Source organism: Neovison vison, chromosome 8 (assembly GCF_020171115.1).
Source record: "Neovison vison isolate M4711 chromosome 8, ASM_NN_V1, whole genome shotgun sequence".
NCBI classification, from domain to species: Eukaryota; Metazoa; Chordata; class Mammalia; order Carnivora; family Mustelidae; genus Neogale; species Neogale vison.
In genome coordinates, this window is record NC_058098.1 from 119,343,657 (window position 1) to 119,362,534 (window position 18,878).

General features: G+C 48.5%; 1 protein-coding gene across 2 annotated transcripts in view; it reads left to right on the forward strand.

Moving 5' to 3' along the window:
* The window catches only part of XDH (xanthine dehydrogenase), a 61,633-nt gene extending 42,968 nt beyond the window's left edge, over positions 1-18,665 (forward strand). For both annotated transcript variants that reach the window (XM_044261820.1, XM_044261821.1), the window contains exons 25-36: positions 5,155-5,346; positions 5,540-5,685; positions 6,482-6,563; positions 7,114-7,209; positions 8,774-8,902; positions 9,560-9,634; positions 11,051-11,103; positions 12,839-12,953; positions 13,958-14,023; positions 14,703-14,891; positions 16,216-16,392; positions 17,954-18,665. In XM_044261820.1, coding sequence (XP_044117755.1) covers positions 5,155-5,346; positions 5,540-5,685; positions 6,482-6,563; positions 7,114-7,209; positions 8,774-8,902; positions 9,560-9,634; positions 11,051-11,103; positions 12,839-12,953; positions 13,958-14,023; positions 14,703-14,891; positions 16,216-16,392; positions 17,954-18,004 — 1,371 coding nt within the window. In that variant the 3' untranslated portion in view covers positions 18,005-18,665. The remainder of the gene's footprint in view (positions 1-5,154; positions 5,347-5,539; positions 5,686-6,481; positions 6,564-7,113; positions 7,210-8,773; positions 8,903-9,559; positions 9,635-11,050; positions 11,104-12,838; positions 12,954-13,957; positions 14,024-14,702; positions 14,892-16,215; positions 16,393-17,953) is intronic.
* Positions 18,666-18,878: the final 213 nt, after the last annotated feature.

An 18,878-nucleotide genomic window follows, 5' to 3' on the forward strand; every position in this document is an offset into this window, starting at 1 on the left:
TCCCCACGGGTCCCCACCCTCGGGTTCCCCACCCTTGGGTTCCCTACACTTCGCTCATCTCCAAAGCACAAAGATAATCATATTACCTTCCTGATTGGAAACCCTTCCTGCTTTTTCCAGATACTTTGCCAAGCAAGCAAAGTTAGTTACAGAACTAGATGTATGGTTTAGTGACATTGCATGTATATGTATGTAAAATTAATGTATGCCTTTATAATATACACACACACACATATATACATATACATATATATGTATATATAATAGATATAATGATATGCATGGAAAATCCCAAAAGAATATACACTAAACAGTGATTGGGTGGGACAAGGGGGGCACTCACTGTCATTTCCTATATAACACATTTTTGTGATACTTGAATTTTAAAGAATGAATTGAATTTCTTCCTTTTTTTAGTAACCGTTTCATTGAAGTATAGTTTACACACCATAAAATTCACCTATTTAAAGTATATAGTTCAGAGAATGGTAGAGTTTCATTCTTCTACATATAGCTGTCCAGTTTTCCCAGCACCATTTATTGAAGAGACTGTCTTTTTTCCACCGTATATTTTTTCCTGTTTTGTCGAAGATTATTTGAACATAGAGTTGAGGGTCCATATCTGGGCTCTCTACTCTGTTCCACTGGTCTATGTGTCTGTTTTTATGCCAGTACCATGCTGTCTTGGTGATCACAGCTTTGTAATAAAGCTTGAAATCAGGTAACATGATGCCCCCAGTTTTATTTTTGTTTTTCAACATTTCCTTAGCTATTCAGGGTCTCTTCTGATTTCATACAAATTTTTGGATTATTTGCTCCAGCTCTTTGAAGAATACCAGTAGAATTTTGATCAGAATAGCTTTAAAAGTATAGATTGCTCTAGGCAGTATAGACATTTTCACAATGTTTATTCTTCCGATCCAAGAGCATGGAATGGTCTTCCATCTTTTTGTGTCTTCTTCAATTTCTTTCATGAGTGTTCTGTAGTTCCTCGAGTACAGATATAGTTCAATGGTTTTTAGTCAATTTAAAGAGTCATGCGACCATTATCATGATCTAGTTTTCAAACATTTCCATGGCCCCAAAGTCATCTCTCACATCTCTCCTGTTCTTATCCTCCCAACGCCCAGGCCTAGACACCCACCATCTACTTTTTGTCCTTATAGATCTTCCTCTTGTAGTTGATGCATGTAAATAGACTTGTGTACTACGTCATATTTTGTGTCTGGCTTTTTATCTTCAGATTAATGTTTTTAGGTTCACCCCTGTTGTAGTATGCATTAGTTCTTCATTCTTTTCTGTTGACAGTATTTCATCATATGGATAGACCATGGTTTGTTTTCCATTCACCACTTAATGACCTTTTGAGTCGTTCCCAGTGTTTAGCCTGTATGGATAATGCTACTCTGAACATTCTCCTATGAGTCTTTTCTGTGTGTTTTGTTTTTTAAAGATTTTATTTATTTATTTGTGAGTGTGAGAGAGAAATCATGAGCAGGGGAGAGAGAGAGGGGGAAGCAGGCTCCCTGCTGAGCTGGGAGCCCGATGCGGGGCTCGATCCCAGGACCCTGGGAGCATGACCATAGCAGAAGGCAGATGCTTAACCAGCTGGGCCGCATAGGTGCCCCTCCTATAAGTCTAATGTAGATATGTATTTTGTTAATTCTGGAAGTTAACAGTCATTTTTGTGATACTACTCTTTATAATTTTTAGAATCTTTATTTTATAACCATATTAGTTATATACACATAGATTCTTCTTGTAAAAATAAGTCACATTTCGGGGAAAACGGAAGTTCCCATGAATCCCCACTGCCTGTGTTTCTCCTCTTTGCCAGGGGCTAACTGACTCAATTAGAAAACTTCACACTTCAGATCTAGTGTGAAAACGTCTCAAAAAAAGAAACACATTTAGCATTCTCACCATTTGCAACACATGCCTTTTGGTGTTGTAGGAAAAATAAGGTTGAAAAAGATGTGGTGCCTGTCCCCAAAGATCTTAGAAGCTTTTAAATTCAATTCAGCAAACATTTATTGAGTGCCTAGAGTGGCAACATAAAGAAGAATATACGGCTTTGTTTCTGCCCTCAGGAAGTTCGCAGTGTGGTGGGGAGACAGATAATAAAAGACAAAATGAAATAGAAGTACAAGTTGATAGAGTGCTAAGGGAAAGCAAAAATGGAATTAATTGAGACATACTAAAAGCATCTAGGATGACTAAGACTGAAATAACCAAAGACACAAAAAGCAACCTGTGGGAAAGAGAGACTATACATGGGGAAGTAAACCAACCCCCAAACGAAACAAACAAATAAAAACTGCCATTGGTCTCCTCAGAGAGATGAGTTATTATACCTTCAAGAAAGAATAGGATGCCATAAAAATGGAACAGTCAGAGAATAAAAATGAACTCTGGTGAATTAAAACTCTGAAAGCAGAAGGGTTGGAAGAAACTTGAACAAATCTCCCTAAGTAAAAAAAAAAAAATACAGAAAAATCTGAGAGAAGATACAACAAAATTCAAGGACTCATCCAGGAGATCCAAATAATCAAAGTTTCAGAGAGACAGAATGGAAACTATCAAGAAGTGACTTGGGAAATCCCCTCAAACTGAGGGCCATACAGTTTGAGATTGAAAGAGCCCTTCCAGTAAGCAGCACAATGAAGGAAAATAGACCTATGCTAAGTTTTACATCACTGAAAACTTGGAGAAACCTAGAGGTAAAGAAGATTTTACAATTTTTAGGAAGGAGAAAAACAGAACTGTTTCCAAGACTTGAAAGACACTGATTGCATTTGCCAGTAAAATGCCTTCAGAATGCTGAGAGAAACTGGAAAACCTGGTTTCCAACCTAGAATCCTATATATGGTCAAATCATTAATTAAGGATGAGAGTATAAGAAAGACATTTCAGGCAGGCATGTCTCAAAAAGGTTCCTCTCTATATACTCCTCTTATTTTTTTATTTGTTTAAATTTTTATTTATTTATTTGACAGACAGATCACAAGTAGGCAGAGAGAGAGAGAGAGAGAGAGAGGAGGAAGCAGGCTCCCTGCTGAGCAGAGAGCCCAATGTGGGACTCAATCCCAGGACCCTGAGATCATGACCTGAGCCGAAGACAGAGGCTTTAACCCACTGAGCCACCCAGGTGCCCCTCCTCTTATTTTTTTGAGAAGATATTCAAGAATGTACTCCAACAAAATGAAGGTGTAAGACTAGGAAAGGGGAAGATGTGGTTTCCAGGAAGGGGAGATTTAATATGGAGAGAGGCAAAGAGAATCTGGGATGAATGTGAGGGAAGATCCCAAGGTAACAGCAGGACAGGGACTCAAATGGGCTGCCCATTGAAATTGCAGTTAGCCAGAAGTCTCCAGGAATAATTTCTTCTAAAACATAAGGCTGCTAGAAAGTTTAAAGTGTTCCAACATATTGAGAGCACATTTCTAGCACTGGGGAAAGCTTTAAGTTGACTTAGTAATAATTGCACAGAAAACTAAGAAAATGAGGGGTGCCTGGGTGGCTCAGTGGGTTAAAGCCTCTGCCTTCAGCTCAGGTCATGATTCCAGAGTCTTGGGATCGAGCCCCACATCGGGCTCTCTGCTCAGCGGGGAGCCCATTTTCCTTCCTCTCTCTCTGCTTACCTCTCTGCCTACATGTGGTCTCTGTCTCTGTCAAATAAATAAATAAAATCTTAAAAAAAGAAAACTAAGAAAATGAAAGAGTGAAGATAATCATTAGCTCCAGGGGCGGTTGCTATCAAGAAAGAGAGAAGTAATCACAGTGTAACCAGGTGATTCAGCTGTCAGTAATGTTTACAGGATGATATCAAACTGCCTATGGGTCAGGTCAAAATATGACTATATGTGGGGACGCCTGGGTGGCTCAGTTCATTAAGCGGCTGCCTTCGGCTTAGGTCATGATCCCAGCGTCTTGGGATCGAGTCCCACATCGGGCTCCTTGTTCTGTGGGGAGCCTGCTTCTCCCTCTACCACTCTCTCTGCCTGTGCTTGCTCCTTCTCTCTCTCTCTCTCTTTCTCTCTCTCTCTCTCTCTTTCTGACAAATAAATAAATAAAATCTTTAAAAAAATATATGACTATATGGGGAGGATGGGGGACAGGAAGGTGATGTGATTTCAGGAATGGGGGTTAGGCGAGACTGATACCCCCCTTTTCTGTGACAAGAAAGCAATATAAGAGTCTATAACTGAACACATCAAGACGTCTGGGGCACCCAGGGGCACCTGGGTGACTCAGTTGGTTAAGCAACGGCCTTCGGCTCAGGTCATGATCCTGGAGTCCTGGGATCGAGTCCCACATCCGGCTCACTGCTCAGCAGGGAGTCTGCTTCTCCCTTTGACCTTCTCCCCTCTCCCCTCTCATACTCTCTCTCTCACTTTCTCTCTCTCTCAAAAATAAGTGAAATCTTTAAAAAAAAAAAGTTTCCGTGTAAGGCATTATTAGAGATGTGGAAGTTAGTGTGCAAGAGCTGATCCAATGAGCTGGGAGAACTCTACGTGGGGTAGAAGGGAGGACAGGCAGGACTGCTATGCTGCACAACACAAACCTACAGAAGTATTGGACTCTTTAAGCGGTTTACCATACAACTCTAATGGGAACACCAACTACGTAAAATCAATTCATCATAAGATCATCTATTTTTTTTTTTCTTTTTGAAGAGGCAAGAGATCAGTCCTAACTGGAGAGTCTGGGAAGAGCTTCCCCAGGGAGGAGCTGAGTGGGGATGTTGGTAGGTGGGTGAGGTGAAGAGAGGCATATCAGGTAAGGGGGACGTATAGTCAACAGAGAGGATAAAAAATATGCTTGAAGAAGGCTGTAAAGAGTCTTGAATTCCACACTGAAGCGTATACAGACTTCACTCCAAAGATTAAGTGGCTTTTTTAAGCAAGTGCTTGACCTAGAAGGACCTTGTACTTTTGTTTGAGGGTTAGGTGAGAGGGTGGAGAGACACAGACGCCAGGAGCCCAGGAAGGAGTCCTGTGTTGCATACCCCTTGATATGTGAGAAATAACTTGGGCCTGAGGAGCCAGGGACTGCGGGGAAAGACAGAGGGGGTGCAGCCTTTGAAGTCCCTTTTTTGAAGTGCCAATGACATTGGCGCACTCTTCTCTCCCATTTTGGTGTCTTCTGCTGCAGATAATGGAAAGAGCCCTCTTCCACATGGACAACTGTTACAAAATCCCCAACATCCTGGGCACTGGGCGGCTCTGCAAGACCAACCTGGCCTCCAACACAGCCTTCCGGGGCTTTGGGGGGCCTCAGGGGATGCTCATTGCTGAGTACTGGATGAGTGAAGTCGCTCTGACCTGTGGGCTGCCGGCAGAGGAAGTAAGTCAGCCGGGAGTTTGGTGGCGCGAGTCACCCCTATTTTGAGGGGACAGTGGCTTTGTGTCTTGGGCATCTCCCAGTGGGGAGCAGAGGAGAGGCACGTGCTGTGGAGGGGGTCAGAAGCTTCCCTTGAGGTTGCAACCCCTTCATCCATTGCCACCAGCAAGCCCTTGGTGTCTCTCTCTTTGCAAAGGTGCGGAGAAAAAACCTGTATAAGGAAGGGGACTTGACACACTTCAACCAGAAGCTTGAGGGGTTCACCTTGTCCAGGTGCTGGGATGAATGCCTAGCCAGCTCTCAGTATCATGCTCGGAGGAGCGAGATTGACAAGTTCAATGAGTAAGCATGGGGAGGGGAGGAGTCCGATGTTCTGGGAATCTCTCAGGTTTCATTTTCTGCAGCCTCTTGGCTGAACTCAGAATACCAGGCTAATAACAGATAAGGCGCGGGAGGGCTGAGTTTGGGGCCCCTTTCATGGCCATCTCTCTAAGATCCTAAAATGATGTTGAGCCTGGGGGCAGATGGGCTTACAGCTGGCCCTCAGCTTCCTAGCCCATCAGTATGGTCTGTCTTTACATTCGCCCACCTTAGGGGAACCCCAGCCCAGAACCCTGAACACTACAGTTACATATCTTGCCTCTGATATGAATCTGTAACTATGACTTTGCCATCAATCCATCACTTGGGCCTCAGTTTCAACATCTGTAAAGTGGGGATAATTATACTGACTCTGTTTCCTCACTGAGTTACCCAGAAAACCGAATAGAATGCACAGGGAAGGTGTGACTGGGATCATCACCAAGGTGTGACCCAGTTCATCGCTGGGACAGTCACAGTCCAAGATCACTGGGGCACCCTGACCCCATCTGAACTCCGCTTTGGGGGGAAGTGACAATACTTCTAAGTCCAGGGTCTCAGGGGTGGGCCCTGCTTCAGCTGCACGGAAGGACCCAGCACCCAGATCTGACCTTTCTTATTTGGTATACCAAACTGAGGAACAACTCAGTTATGGTGAACACTATGTGGGCTGTTCCAAAGATGACTTGTTCCAATTTTGCAAAAATGTCTGATACCATGTCTGAGCTGACACAAACATGGTAGAGAAAGTTCTATGAGAATCTTCCTTTTTCTCCAGGGAGAATTGTTGGAAGAAGAGAGGATTATGCATCATTCCTACCAAGTTTGGAATAAGCTTCACTCTTCCTTTTCTGAACCAGGTAATTGCTTTATATAATTTTGTCCCTCTGCACTGGGCTGGGGCCCCATTTCCCCCTCTGTCTGCTGTATTGCAAAGGAAGGGTCATTGTCACTGGTAACAGAGATGAGTGGAGGGGCTCTCTGCTATTTAAATGAAGTTGAACTTGCATATTTCTGTTTGTCCAGAATGTCACAGGTCAGTGAGGGCAGCATGGGACTCAGAGATCTGGGATCAAGTTCTAGTTCTTCCTCTTCCTGGTTGGTGGACTACAGAGAGCTACTCTGCCTTTCTGATGCTTGGCTTCCTCTGTAGAGTGAACACAAAGACATTTATCTGACCTCCTTCTTTTTGAGGATGGGAGACATGTAGAGGAATCAGAAAATGTTGGCAAACTATTGAGGGGCTACATGATTAAATCATGAGGTTGACAACCGCTGCAGGTTTTATCTACGGTTTCTAACCAAAATGCTGCCTCTGGTTTTCTTCCTCCTGGGATCCGGCCCCATCAGTCCCAAGCCTCAAGTCGGGGTTGAATTTACTGAATTTTATGTTTGGTATCCTTCTATTAGGCAGGAGCCCTGATTCACGTGTACACAGATGGCTCCGTGCTGCTGACCCATGGGGGCATGGAGATGGGCCAAGGCCTGCACACCAAGATGGTCCAGGTGAGCGGCCTAGACACTGGGAGCCCTCTCTGGTCCCACAGTGCCCGGGTGGTGGGGGAGCATGTGGAGAGATGCTGAGTGGCATTGCACTGCACAAGCAGAAGAGGCCCCAGCTCTGGCCAGGCTCTGCCGTCTGTTTACATGTGGTCTCGGGCAAGTCTTCTCCTCTCCTGGCCTTTGTTTCCTCATCTGTGCAAAGGGCTTGGCCAGGTAACCCCCAAGGTCACTTCCGTTGCCAGCATTCTATGGCTTTATGATTATGTTGGTTGCAAGCTCCTAGGGGAGCTTCCCAGGAGTGATCAGACACTGGTCCTTCACTCAGAGACAGAAAAAACAGGCATAGGTTGGCAGGTCACAGTTTTCATAAGCAAAGGGAACTTACGTAAGAGGGTTGCCTTGGGAGGCGGCAAGATGAATGATCTCCACTGAATCTTAAAAGTTTATATAGAGATGGGACGCCTGGGTGGCTCAGTTGGTTAAGCAGCTGCCTTCGGCTCAGGTCATGATCCCAGCGTCCTTGGATCGAGTCCCATATCGGGCTCCCTGCTCAGCAGGGAGCCTGCTTCTCCCTCTGCCTCTGCCTGCCACTCTGTCTGCCTGTGCTCACTCTCTCTGACAAATTAATAAATAAAATTTAAAAAAAAGTTTATATAAAGAGAGGCCTTAACTGGGTTTGGTCAAGGTCATGTGCAGGTGTTCTCAATGCCATGTCATCATCCTTGGAGGTCGTGACCTTGGAGCAGACTTTGGGAGTAGGAAAGGCAAGTGGAACCCACATTCCAAGGACAAGGGAGGGGTGAGGAACCTCCGGTCCACCAGGTCAGGCTCAAGGGTCAGCTGGGGGGGTCACATCTTTTGGATGCCCTTGCCCAACTGTGTATGAGTGGGTGTGTTGTGGGTATGAAGGTAACCAGTTTTCCCCGCCGCAGTGGAGCTCAGATATTGGAACTGGATTAGAGCTGGCACACCTGCTTGGCTCACCAACTGGCCAAATGGAATTTAAAAAAAAAAAAAAAAAAGAAAGAAAGCTAAACTTAGCTTTAAAAAGCACTGTGAGTCACCATTGGGTTTACAAATTTTTATTTATTTTTTTTCAAGTTCAAAATTTGTTGTTTATGCACCACATCCAGTACTCCATGCAATACGTGTCCTCCATAATACCCACCACCAGGCTCACCCAAGCCTCCAACCCCCTCCCCTCCAAAACCCTCAGTTTCTTTCTCAGAGTCCACAGTGTCTTATGGTTTGTCTCCCCCTCTGATTTCCCCCAACTCACTTCTCCTCTCCATCTCTCAGTGTCTTCTGTGTTATTCCTTATGCTCCACAATTATGTGAAACCATATAATTGACTCCCTCTGCTTGACTTATTTCATACAGCAAAGTCACTCCATAAAGTTCTGCTTCAAACTGAGACAGGTATGAGACCATCCCAGTCTCAATAGGATTATAGTTTATAAAATTATTTTGTTGTCTGCAAGAGTGAACCTGAGTCTGTCTTGAGGTGAAGGCAGCCAAGCCCCATGCTAACCCCTCCCTGAGAAAGTGATGTTGTCTCTTTTCCCAGGTGGCCAGCAGAGCTCTGAAAATACCCACCTCTAAGATTTACATCAGCGAGACGAGCACTAACACCGTGCCAAACACCTCTCCCACGGCTGCCTCCGTCAGCGCTGACATCAATGGACAGGCTGTCTATGTGAGGAGCCTGGGCAGTCCCCAGAGCTGAGGGCCAGCCCAGGGTTCTGGGCCCGGAGAGCCCCCTGGGGTGGGAGCTGGAATGGTTCTTGTTGGCTCTTTGGCATTGGCTGTCTTATCCAGGAGAATGTTGTTCCTCCTAACACCAAGCTGAAAGAGAGGCCTAACAGCCGAAATCACTTCCATCAGAGCCAAGAAGTTTGAGTGTAGGATGGGGAGGAGATTTGGAGGGTCACAATGGAGCATTCTGGAAAGATATACTCCCCAGTGTTACAACTGATCAAAAGACTATGGACAAGTTGGAATTGGATTTGGTGGTTGGCCATGTCAGACCCACTGGCTTTTCTTTCCATGTGGAAGATGTAATTAAGAAAAGCGTTTGATGGGAGAAGTCATCTCCTTTGGGATCCCTCAAATAATTCATCTGTAGCCTAAGAACTGGGTGTTCTCCCACAGAGGCCAATGCTGGTCTCATCGATGGGGTCCTATGGCTTCTATCCTGGGCCTCAGTCATTCCTGAGAGGGTGGAAAGGCTGTCAGAATGGCACCATGGGCACAGCATTACTTGAAGTTGGCCCTGCTGAGGCCCTTGGGCTTTTGCCTGGGCCAGGAAATGCATTAGACTAATGTGTCTGGTATGCCGTGCATGTGTTCTTAGGAAGCTTGTCAGACCATCCTGAAAAGGCTGGAACCCTTCAAGAAAAAGAATCCTACTGGCACCTGGGAAGACTGGGTAAGTCTCAGCTGGTCCAAGTTGCTTTTGAAAATGAGGGACATTGAAGGCAGGCTCTCTGTCCTTCTTGCAGCAGGAATAGGATCACGATCTAGTCACAGGCAGAGAAGCTGAAGTGGTGGGTGTGGTTTCACAGGACAAGTAAAGCCTCCACCTTGCTGGGTCCCTTTCTCTGTGGTTTTCATAGTTGAGGGAAGTCACCTGAGGACAAATTTTGATCCAGGATCTTGACAGCCCGGTGAGGACTGGGAGATGGGCTGCCCTGCACCGTGGAAGGTGGGGTGACTGCTGAAAGGGCCTGACTCTGGGCCTGGTTCCACACCCCACTCGTCCTCAGTCTTGATGAGCCTGGTTTTCTTCAAACCTCCTGCTGTGGGAGGGCTGCCCCTAGTAGCACATCCCCTTCCAACTCTGGAGTCCACCAAGGCTCCATCTGTGAAGGAGTGGGGGAAAAAGACATTTCCCAAGAGTTTATATCATTCCTGTGGTTTTTAGAAGTCACAGGCAAGCACTCATAATAAGAAGGAGCCCAGTTCTCTGGGTTCTGGTTTGGAGGCCTGTGTGTCAGGGACCCTCAGAGGGAAGCCGCAGGGAGGTCTCTCTCTGGAGGGAGACTTCATTTCTTCCAACAAGCGGACACCTCAGTGGCAGCCCCGCTTTATCATCTCCCAGCATTGGGGTGGGAAAAGTGGGCACAACGGTAACATACAGAGTGAGCCCACACATGGCCCAGTCAGATAGCATACACTTCCCTCTAGAGACCCAAAGAAAACAAGCTATTTCTCTCAGACCCCGTCCACTTCCCTTCCCACACTCACAGATACCACACACGTTAATACCACACGAAACTAGGTTGATTTGGGTAGTTTGGATTTCAGCATGGAGGCACGGAGAGGCAAGCTCGAGCTGGGCGTTGAGGGAGGGAAAGGATTTGGGCAGATACAGTGGAGGAACCGTGCGAACAAAGGTGTAGCGCTGTGGGGACACGGAGGGGCTGTGAGAGAGCTGCCCCTCGAGTCTGGCTGGCGTGGGTGTGTGTGAGACCTGAAGGCAGAGAGAACCCTGGGTCCTGAATGTCAAGCATGTTCTTTAGAGATGATGGGGGGACTAAGCTCTAGGGCTGGGGAGTGACGTGGGCAGTAGGTTGAGATGCTCACTATGGTTGGGCTGAGCTCCCCGGTGGCCTGGGGAGGCTCCTCGAAGGGCAAAGATCACCTGAGAGGCTGCCGTAGCCTGCAGGCATCCTGTGCCTTCTCCTCACACAGGAGCATGTGAGGCAAAGTTTTGTGGGGGCGGGGGGGGGGCGCTGGTACACAGACCTGGTCTGAGGAGGGTGAACCCGTGAAACCTCAGTGCTGGGGCAGGGATCCTGGAAACCATGCTAAGCCCTTCCTGTTGTCTCTCTCCTCTCCTCAGGTCTTAGCTGCCTACGTTGACGCAGTGAGCTTGTCTGCAACCGGGTTTTATAAGTAAGTACGGAGCTGGCCTCACCCGCCTCACCATGAGTTCTCATCCTAACCTCTGAAGTGCCCCCCAGCACCGGACGCTCCCAGCCTTTGGTCGGGAGAGAGCCGTTCCCCTGAAACTTTAATCTCTTCAATGGACTGCGGCTCGTTTCACTCTGAAGATGCTCTAAAGTGCCCAGGATCGCCAATCTGTGTGCCAAGGAGGCAGAAGCATGAGTCGTCATATCCGCAGACCTGTGCTCTGGTTCTGGTCTGGAAGCGTCTTCTTGAGCTTGGAGAGTTTGGGGATCTCGCTGGGCCTGTTTCCTCATTAACACCCTAGTGGGACCATCCCCAGCCACCCCTCCCTTGGGGTTCTCCTAGAACCTGGGGCCAAGTTACCTACGACCCTTTCTCTGTACCACACATCGGATTTCTGCCTGGAGGCTTTCCTTGGAAAGAACCACGGGAGGAGTTAGACAGAGCACATGGTCTGGTTTCAAAATGCAGACGTCAGTGGTGCTGAAAGTGAGATTCAGAAAAGAGCATATACCTTCTGCTACTTGGAAATTCAGTAGCAACACGAAGAGCTAGAGACCTCGCCGATCTGATTCCAAGGCTGTAAAAAGATGCGATTCCAAGGCTGTAAAAAGATGTGATGATATTTCTTACCGGCCGTAATGTTCCAGCTTTCTCTGGGAAGCTTAACTAGGACCTTTTCTTTTGCACATCGATGGGTTTGGAGAAGAAGTTCAATATGTATTTTAGGCAAACAAACATTTTGCCAGTGCCCCCGGGTTTCGTGATACTTGACTTGCGCAAACACGCACATGTGCGGATTTTCTCAGAAGTTCTTGCTTCGTTTTCAGGGTTGATAAAACTGGGTAATATAAAGGAACACCCAAGTGAAGATGGCGAAATCCGAGGTCAGAGAAGGTGGCAGGTTCTCCTGGGAGAATCCTTTCCCCTCAGCTCGGCGCTGGTTTTACGTGCATGCACACTCCGATCCCATCAGCTCACGATTTTCTGTGTCAAGAATAAAAAAAAACACGGGTGCAGGAGACTATAAACTCCAGGTGTGAGAAGACACACGCACACACATATGACTCATGTGAAATTAGAATTGTGTAAGATACTCGGGATTAAAGAAGAAAAAAAAATATAAGAGAGCATCTGCTTTTATCGGTAACACTTTCCTCAAATCCTTTGTTGGAACCAAGAAGGGGCCCATAGCCAAGGAATCATGCAGGCAGGTGGTTCCAGGTGCACCCGGGCTGCGGGAGCTGTTGACTTCAGCTCTCACCTGGAGAAAGGTGAGTGGCCCAGGAGGCAGCACAGGCCAGCTCTCTGGTTCCTAGACCTGGAATACCAGCTCAGCAGATCCTTTAGGAGTGCAGCCTTCCTGTCTTTCGTGAGCTTGGACAAGCGTGTCCTGTTTCTACCATGTAGAGGCCAGCATCCTGATTCTATATGCCGCTCAGCTGTGCAGAATGATTCTCATAAGACCCTTGGGCACAACTGAGCAGACAGGAAGCGGAAAGCTCTGGAACACCTGGATTTTATTAACAGGTTCAAAATATTAAAAGCACTTGGGCTTTTACAAAGAACAGCTGAATGAAAAAAAAAAACACAAAACCTTTGGAGTCTTAGGATTTTGTGGGTCAAGCTGTGTGTGTGTGTGTGTGTGTGTGTGTGTGTGTGTGGTGAGGGGCAATGCTCATCTTACCATATGTGCAATGATTTTTCCTCTCTCTCCCAGGATACCCAACCTTGGCTACAGCTTTGAGACGAACTCAGGGAACCCCTTCCACTACTTCTCCTATGGGGTGGCTTGCTCCGAAGTAGAAATTGACTGCTTAACAGGGGATCACAAAGTAAGGGGTTTGCAAAAACCTTTATACTAAGTTAGGGGGGAAGGGAAGAGAAACAAGCGACTTGCAAACACTAAGAATGCACTTTCTGGCTTGGAAAATAATGTCTGACATCACAGCCTGGCAGATTTCCTAGAAAGGACCAGCGAGCAAATATTTGAGGCTTTTTTGGGCCCCCAAAGACTCTGCTTCACCTCCTCTGTCCCCCATCAGGGAAGCAGGAGAACAGCCACAGACGAACGCAAACAAACGGGCATGGCCGTGTTCCCCTACGAGGCGGTTTGTGCACACTTGACTGTGAATTTCACATAATTGTCACATGTCACGCCATATTCCTTTTATTTTTTTTTTTAATTTTTTTTTTTAAAGATTTTATTTTATTTTTTATTTATTTGAGAGAGAGAGACAGTGAGAGAGAGAATGAGCGAGGAGAAGGTCAGAGAGCGAAGCAGACTCCCCATGGAGCTGGGAGCCTGATGTGGGACTCGATCCTGGGACTCCAGGATCACGCCCTGAGCCGGAGGCAGTCGTCCAACCAACTGCGCCACCCAGGCGTCCCAATTTTTGTCAGTCCCTTAATAAGGCAGACACCATTATCGGCTCACAGGTCCCCCCAACACGGGGCTCAGGCTGGAATCAGCCCAGGGAACATAGTTTGTTGTCTCCTTCCTGACATGATCAACCCAGACTTGGGTTCAGAGCCCAGGAACCTGGGAACCGGCCTTCCCACTCACGCGGAGGTGTGTGCATGTGACTCCTGATCACAGCCAAGCGTAGTCGCCGCCATCCCCTGCCCAGCCTGTCCCAACTCAAACCTGAGCATCGACGATGCCAGTGCAGACCGGCAGGGCCACGAACACCCTGCCTGAGCGCGCCCAGGGTCCTCTGCTTCTGAAAGTGCCATTCGGTTGATGCAGTGATTCAAGGGTCCCCAAGCCCCATCTGTCATCCCACACCTTCCTTTCTTCTCACACTGCGTGTTGTTCTTCCCCACCCCCCCACTACAGAACCTCCGCACAGACATTGTCATGGATGTGGGTTCCAGTCTGAACCCTGCCATTGATATTGGACAGGTAAGGCACCCGGGTGACCCGGGGGAGGGGCTCGGCCGCGGGTGTGTCCCCCGAGTTCTGCGGTGAGAAGGGAGGCTGGGAGAACAAACGTGTGGGCCCACAGAGCGTGGCAGGTGCCCTCCGAGAGATCCAGAGTAAGCCCCAGCGGGGTCACTGCTTCTCCTAAAGCCAGGCAGGGCTGGGAGTCCACAAAGCCTAAATCCACCATCCCAGAAATTCCTGCTGTCTTGCGGGGCTGCCTGCAGGCACGTGATCCCCCTTGGCACATGGGAGTCACGTTGACCCCCGAGGGACGTGCAGCAACCGTCAGCCTGGGAGACTGCTCCTCAGCTCTGAGTTGCCATTTCCCCAGTGGCGGCACAGGGGGGAACAGCTCCACCCCCTCGGTGGCAGATTTAATGAAAAATTATGCCTACCATGGTATGAGTCTTCTGGAATCACTGACAAGTTCTAAAATTAATCTCTAGTGTTGATGCCTTCTCCCTGCCTACCTCAGTGCCTGGCGAAGGCCCAGAGAGGTGATCCCAGGCTGGGCGGGGGCCAGGTAGGCTGTGGAGGGCTGTTTTTTATTCCTTTCCGGGCCCATTCCAGGTGAGGCTGGTGCCTGATGGGGCAAGCAGTATCTGTCCTTGGCCGGGGTGAGGAAGCAGAGTGACCGTACTTTCTGTCTGCCTTGCAGGTGGAAGGGGCCTTTGTGCAGGGCCTCGGCCTTTTCACCCTGGAGGAGCTGCACTACTCCCCAGAGGGGAGCCTGCACACCCGTGGCCCCAGCACCTACAAGATCCCTGCATTTGGCAGCATCCCCATTGAGTTCAGGGTGTCCCTGCTCCGTGACTGTCCCAACAAGAAGGCCATCTATGCATCCAAGGTACTGTTGCCCTGGGTCTGTGCTGCCTTCTGGTCTGCACAGTGGGAGGCTGCGGGGGAAGGAGGGGCTCCACCACAGGTCTGCTGGTGGTTGGTCTGGAAGGACCAGAGGGCTTGATGCTTGCTTTGGTGAGGATGGCAGAAGGGTGGGCTGTCCCTGCCTGACAAAACAGAGCTGGGATGATACTACTTGTGTGTGGTCAAAGCTAGCTCCTTTGGCTGTACTCAGAGGGATTCCTTAATATGGTAGAAGTCTACAAGGTCGAAGCCTGATCTCCACCCATGTCTCACGTGTGCATTTTGATGCTTGGTCCTAAAGATGATCCCACATGTGCCCCCTCCCCCTGTTATCCCACAAGAATAGCATATTCATTGCAGATTGGGCAACACCTCTGTGCCAACCCTTTGTCCCCTTCAGTGGCTGGCACTTGACCTTAAACTTGATCTGCATGCCTGAAGGAGTCTAGCCATCCTCTATTTCCTTGCCGTCCCCAGTAAGGATGGAAAAATGGCCGAAAATCAAGTCAGCTGACTGATACAGTCCTGGATCAAAGAAGGAGGACAGATGATCACTTGTAACCATGAAACACACTCATTTGCTCATCTCACGGTTTACTTTACTGTGGTTGGGTCTGGACGCTCTGTGATCCTTGCCATCGACTTTCACGGTTTGACACGCATTGGGCTCACTGCAGATGCACGACAAAAATGCATTTCTGTGGGACCCATCCCTAGAAATTTTGATTCAGTAGGTCTGGAGGAAGGCCCTGGAATGTGCATTTTTAACAAGTGTCCCAGGGATTTTGATGCAGGAAGTGTCCGATCTATGCTTTGGGGGACAAAACAAAACAACCTAGTTAATCAATTCATTTATCCGAGAGAGAGAGAAAGAGCACCAACAGGCAGAGTGGCGGCAGGCAGAGGCTGAGGGAGAAGCGGACTCCCTGCTGAGCAAGGAGTCCAGTGTGGGACTCGATCCCAGGACCCTGGGATCATGACCCGGGCCGAAGGCAGACATTTAACTGACTGAGCCACCCAGATGCCCCTAAACTATAATTATTTAATACAACTTTTCATGGTACATTTTATTTGCATGGTGGCATCAGAGAAAATCACATAGTGCGAGTTAAAAGAAATATGCCAACGAGGTTGAGTCATTTCCTAGGGTTGTTTGTTCTCGGCTCCTGAAGGATTCTGACCAACCTCCCTGCCTTACTGGGAGCAGCCTGCTGGGGCCAGCTGGGGTTCCAGGCATCACCGGCCCTCTGGCTGTGGAGGCTGGGGTCGCGTTGCCTGATTCCCTGTCTCGTGCTCTGTCCGTCCAGGCCGTCGGGGAGCCGCCCCTCTTTCTGGCAGCCTCTATCTTCTTTGCCATCAAGGACGCCATTGGTGCAGCTCGAGCTAGGAACCCAGATTGTAAGATGGAGAAGCTTTTCCGGCTCGACAGCCCCGCCACCCCGGAGAAGATCCGCAATGCCTGTGTGGACAAGTTCACCACCCTGGTATGAGGCCCCTCGAGTGTCCACTCACTCTGGGGGAGGCCGGGGCGGAGGCATGAGCACTACAGAGAGGACAGTGGGATGGGGCAGGCTCTCTCTCTCCACTGGGCAGCCTTGGGTCCGGGTTGCCTTCCTTCTGCCATTGAGGCGGCCCCTAGAACTTGCTGGAAAACAGCAAGAAGTTCCCTTCAAGCTGCAGCTTGCAGCTGGGCCTTCTTTGAGGGAAGAGGGCTCCTCAGTGCCCGGTATCATGCACAGATTTCATTGTTTGCCAAGAAGATGAGTGTGACAGATAAAAGTCCCCAAGAGCCTAATCTCTCGTGTCCATCTCTGGCACATTTGAGACCTTTTTTTGTGAAGGCCGCTGTGTGATGATTGTGGAGTCAGGGACAGAAATGGGTGTTAATGCATTAATTAGAGGCAGCACGTTTGTTCTGTGATTGCTGTGTGCCTCGTGGATACAGGCATGCATGGGTACATGTGAAGGCTGGGCGATCTTTCAGGAAACCAGATGAGCGCATTACAGTGTCATGGGTTACTACCTCGTGTGTGTAGCAGAGTGTAGTTGGGGTTCTGTAGTCATTGGAATCATTTTGGGAAACCCCTAGAAGATACTTAGAGTAGACAATGCCTGGAAAAAGGAGACCACGCAAGGACAGTTTCTTCCTGCTGGCCCAAGCTCGATTTCCCCCTAGGCATGTGAGAGGAGATTTGAAACCCAAAGCCTTTCAGGGTTTGGGTTTAGAGGTGAAATGGCTACTGAAAGACCCAAAGAGTTCCAGGGATGGGGAGGGCCCAGCAGTCTCCAGAGCAGGCGGATCTGCCATCCCAGGTCTCAGCACCAAGGGGGCGGGAGGCTGACGGGACCGCAGGCAGGCCACTCTCCTCTGCCAATAGCTTTAGCTATGGGGTAAAGACCACCAGTATGTGTGGAGCTTCCAGACGGCGAGGCATGCCCAGGGCTCCACAGTGACTTTCCCACAGCCCAGAACCTTCCCACCCTGGCCACGACACTGACACGTTCCCCAAACTCCATTCCCTGGGAGGCGAGGTGTCGCGTGGCTTCCCATAAGGTTGCACGGGTTGCAGGTTAACTCCTTGCAAACAGTCTGACGCAGAACTCACTGATTTAATGAGCCCCTCCAGGTCCTCATACCCAAAGCAAAGATTCAGATCCAGGCCCCTTTACTCTGTTATAACAATCTAGTGATTTAACACCCCTGCCGTGGTTTTGCACACGTAGCTGATTCTAGGGACCAGTCATGCTTTCCAGGATTGTGAGTAGCATCTGTAAAGGGACCACTTCTGTATTTGGACATCCACACGCCTTCAGAGCCTCCGAGAGTGCCCACCACACAGACAGTGCTTCGCATAAATACATGAATGACTGAGAGATTAAAGGGTCCTGCCCTGGGGGTGTTCCCAACAGCTGGGACTGCAGAAGGGTGTTTGGTCTCGGAAGGGTGGTTGGCAGCGGTGGGAGGTGGCACGTGCGTCAGAGGGGGCCGCGCGTCCTGTGCCGTGGGGAGACCCCGGCAATGAGCGCTCTGTCCTTTCTTCCTAGTGTGTCACTGGCGTACCGGAAAACTGCAAGCCCTGGTCTGTGAGGGTCTGAAGAGAAAGCCTCCAGCAGAGCTGCCCTTCGTAACCCCGGAGCTTCCGTGGAGTGTGGGAAACGCCCCGCAGGACATGAGTCTGTCCATGTCGTGGATGACCCTGCCTGACTTGTCAGGACGGTGTTTGGAAGAACACTGAATCCATTGGAAGATGTGGATAAAGACCCACTTCACAAACTTAACGATAAGCCAATTCAGAACTGTTAGGCCCATGTAACTGATAAGCTACTGGAATCTTTTTACATCTGTTTTAATCATGTGTTTACAATAGGGTTAAGAAGTATTTGTGCCACATCCTAACTCACAGGCTGTATAATCTCAGGGGCTGACGGTCTCTGTCCCTCAAGGAGGGTGTCCACAAGCCTCCAGAAGCTTCAATTCTAAATCTACATGCCTTCCTCAGAAAGCCTCCCTGTCATCAAACCAATGAACATCACATTATAACTTCAGATGCATATTCCAATTTGCAGTGGGACAGTGGGGTGAGATTCAAACCTCCAACCGCCTTTGGGTCACTGAACAGAATGAACAATGAAACAAATTCAAGGTTAATTGAATCTGATCTTGTTAAGTGGCAGAAAATAAATTATTCTATACCATCCAAAAATTGAATCTGATCTTGTTAAGTGGCAGAAAATAAATTATTCTATACCACCCAAAGCCAACCAGCCAGATTATTGAGCACCCACAATGTGCTAGGTTTCTTTCTCTTCCCCTTTGTATGTTAAAAAAAATCAGGTTGGGGAGCCTGGGTGGCACAGGTCATGCTCCCAGGGTCCTGGGATCAAGCCCCGCATCAGGCTCCCTGCTCAGTGGGGCAGCCTGTTTCTTCCTCTGTCTGCCTCTCTCTATCCCGCTCACCCTAACAAATAA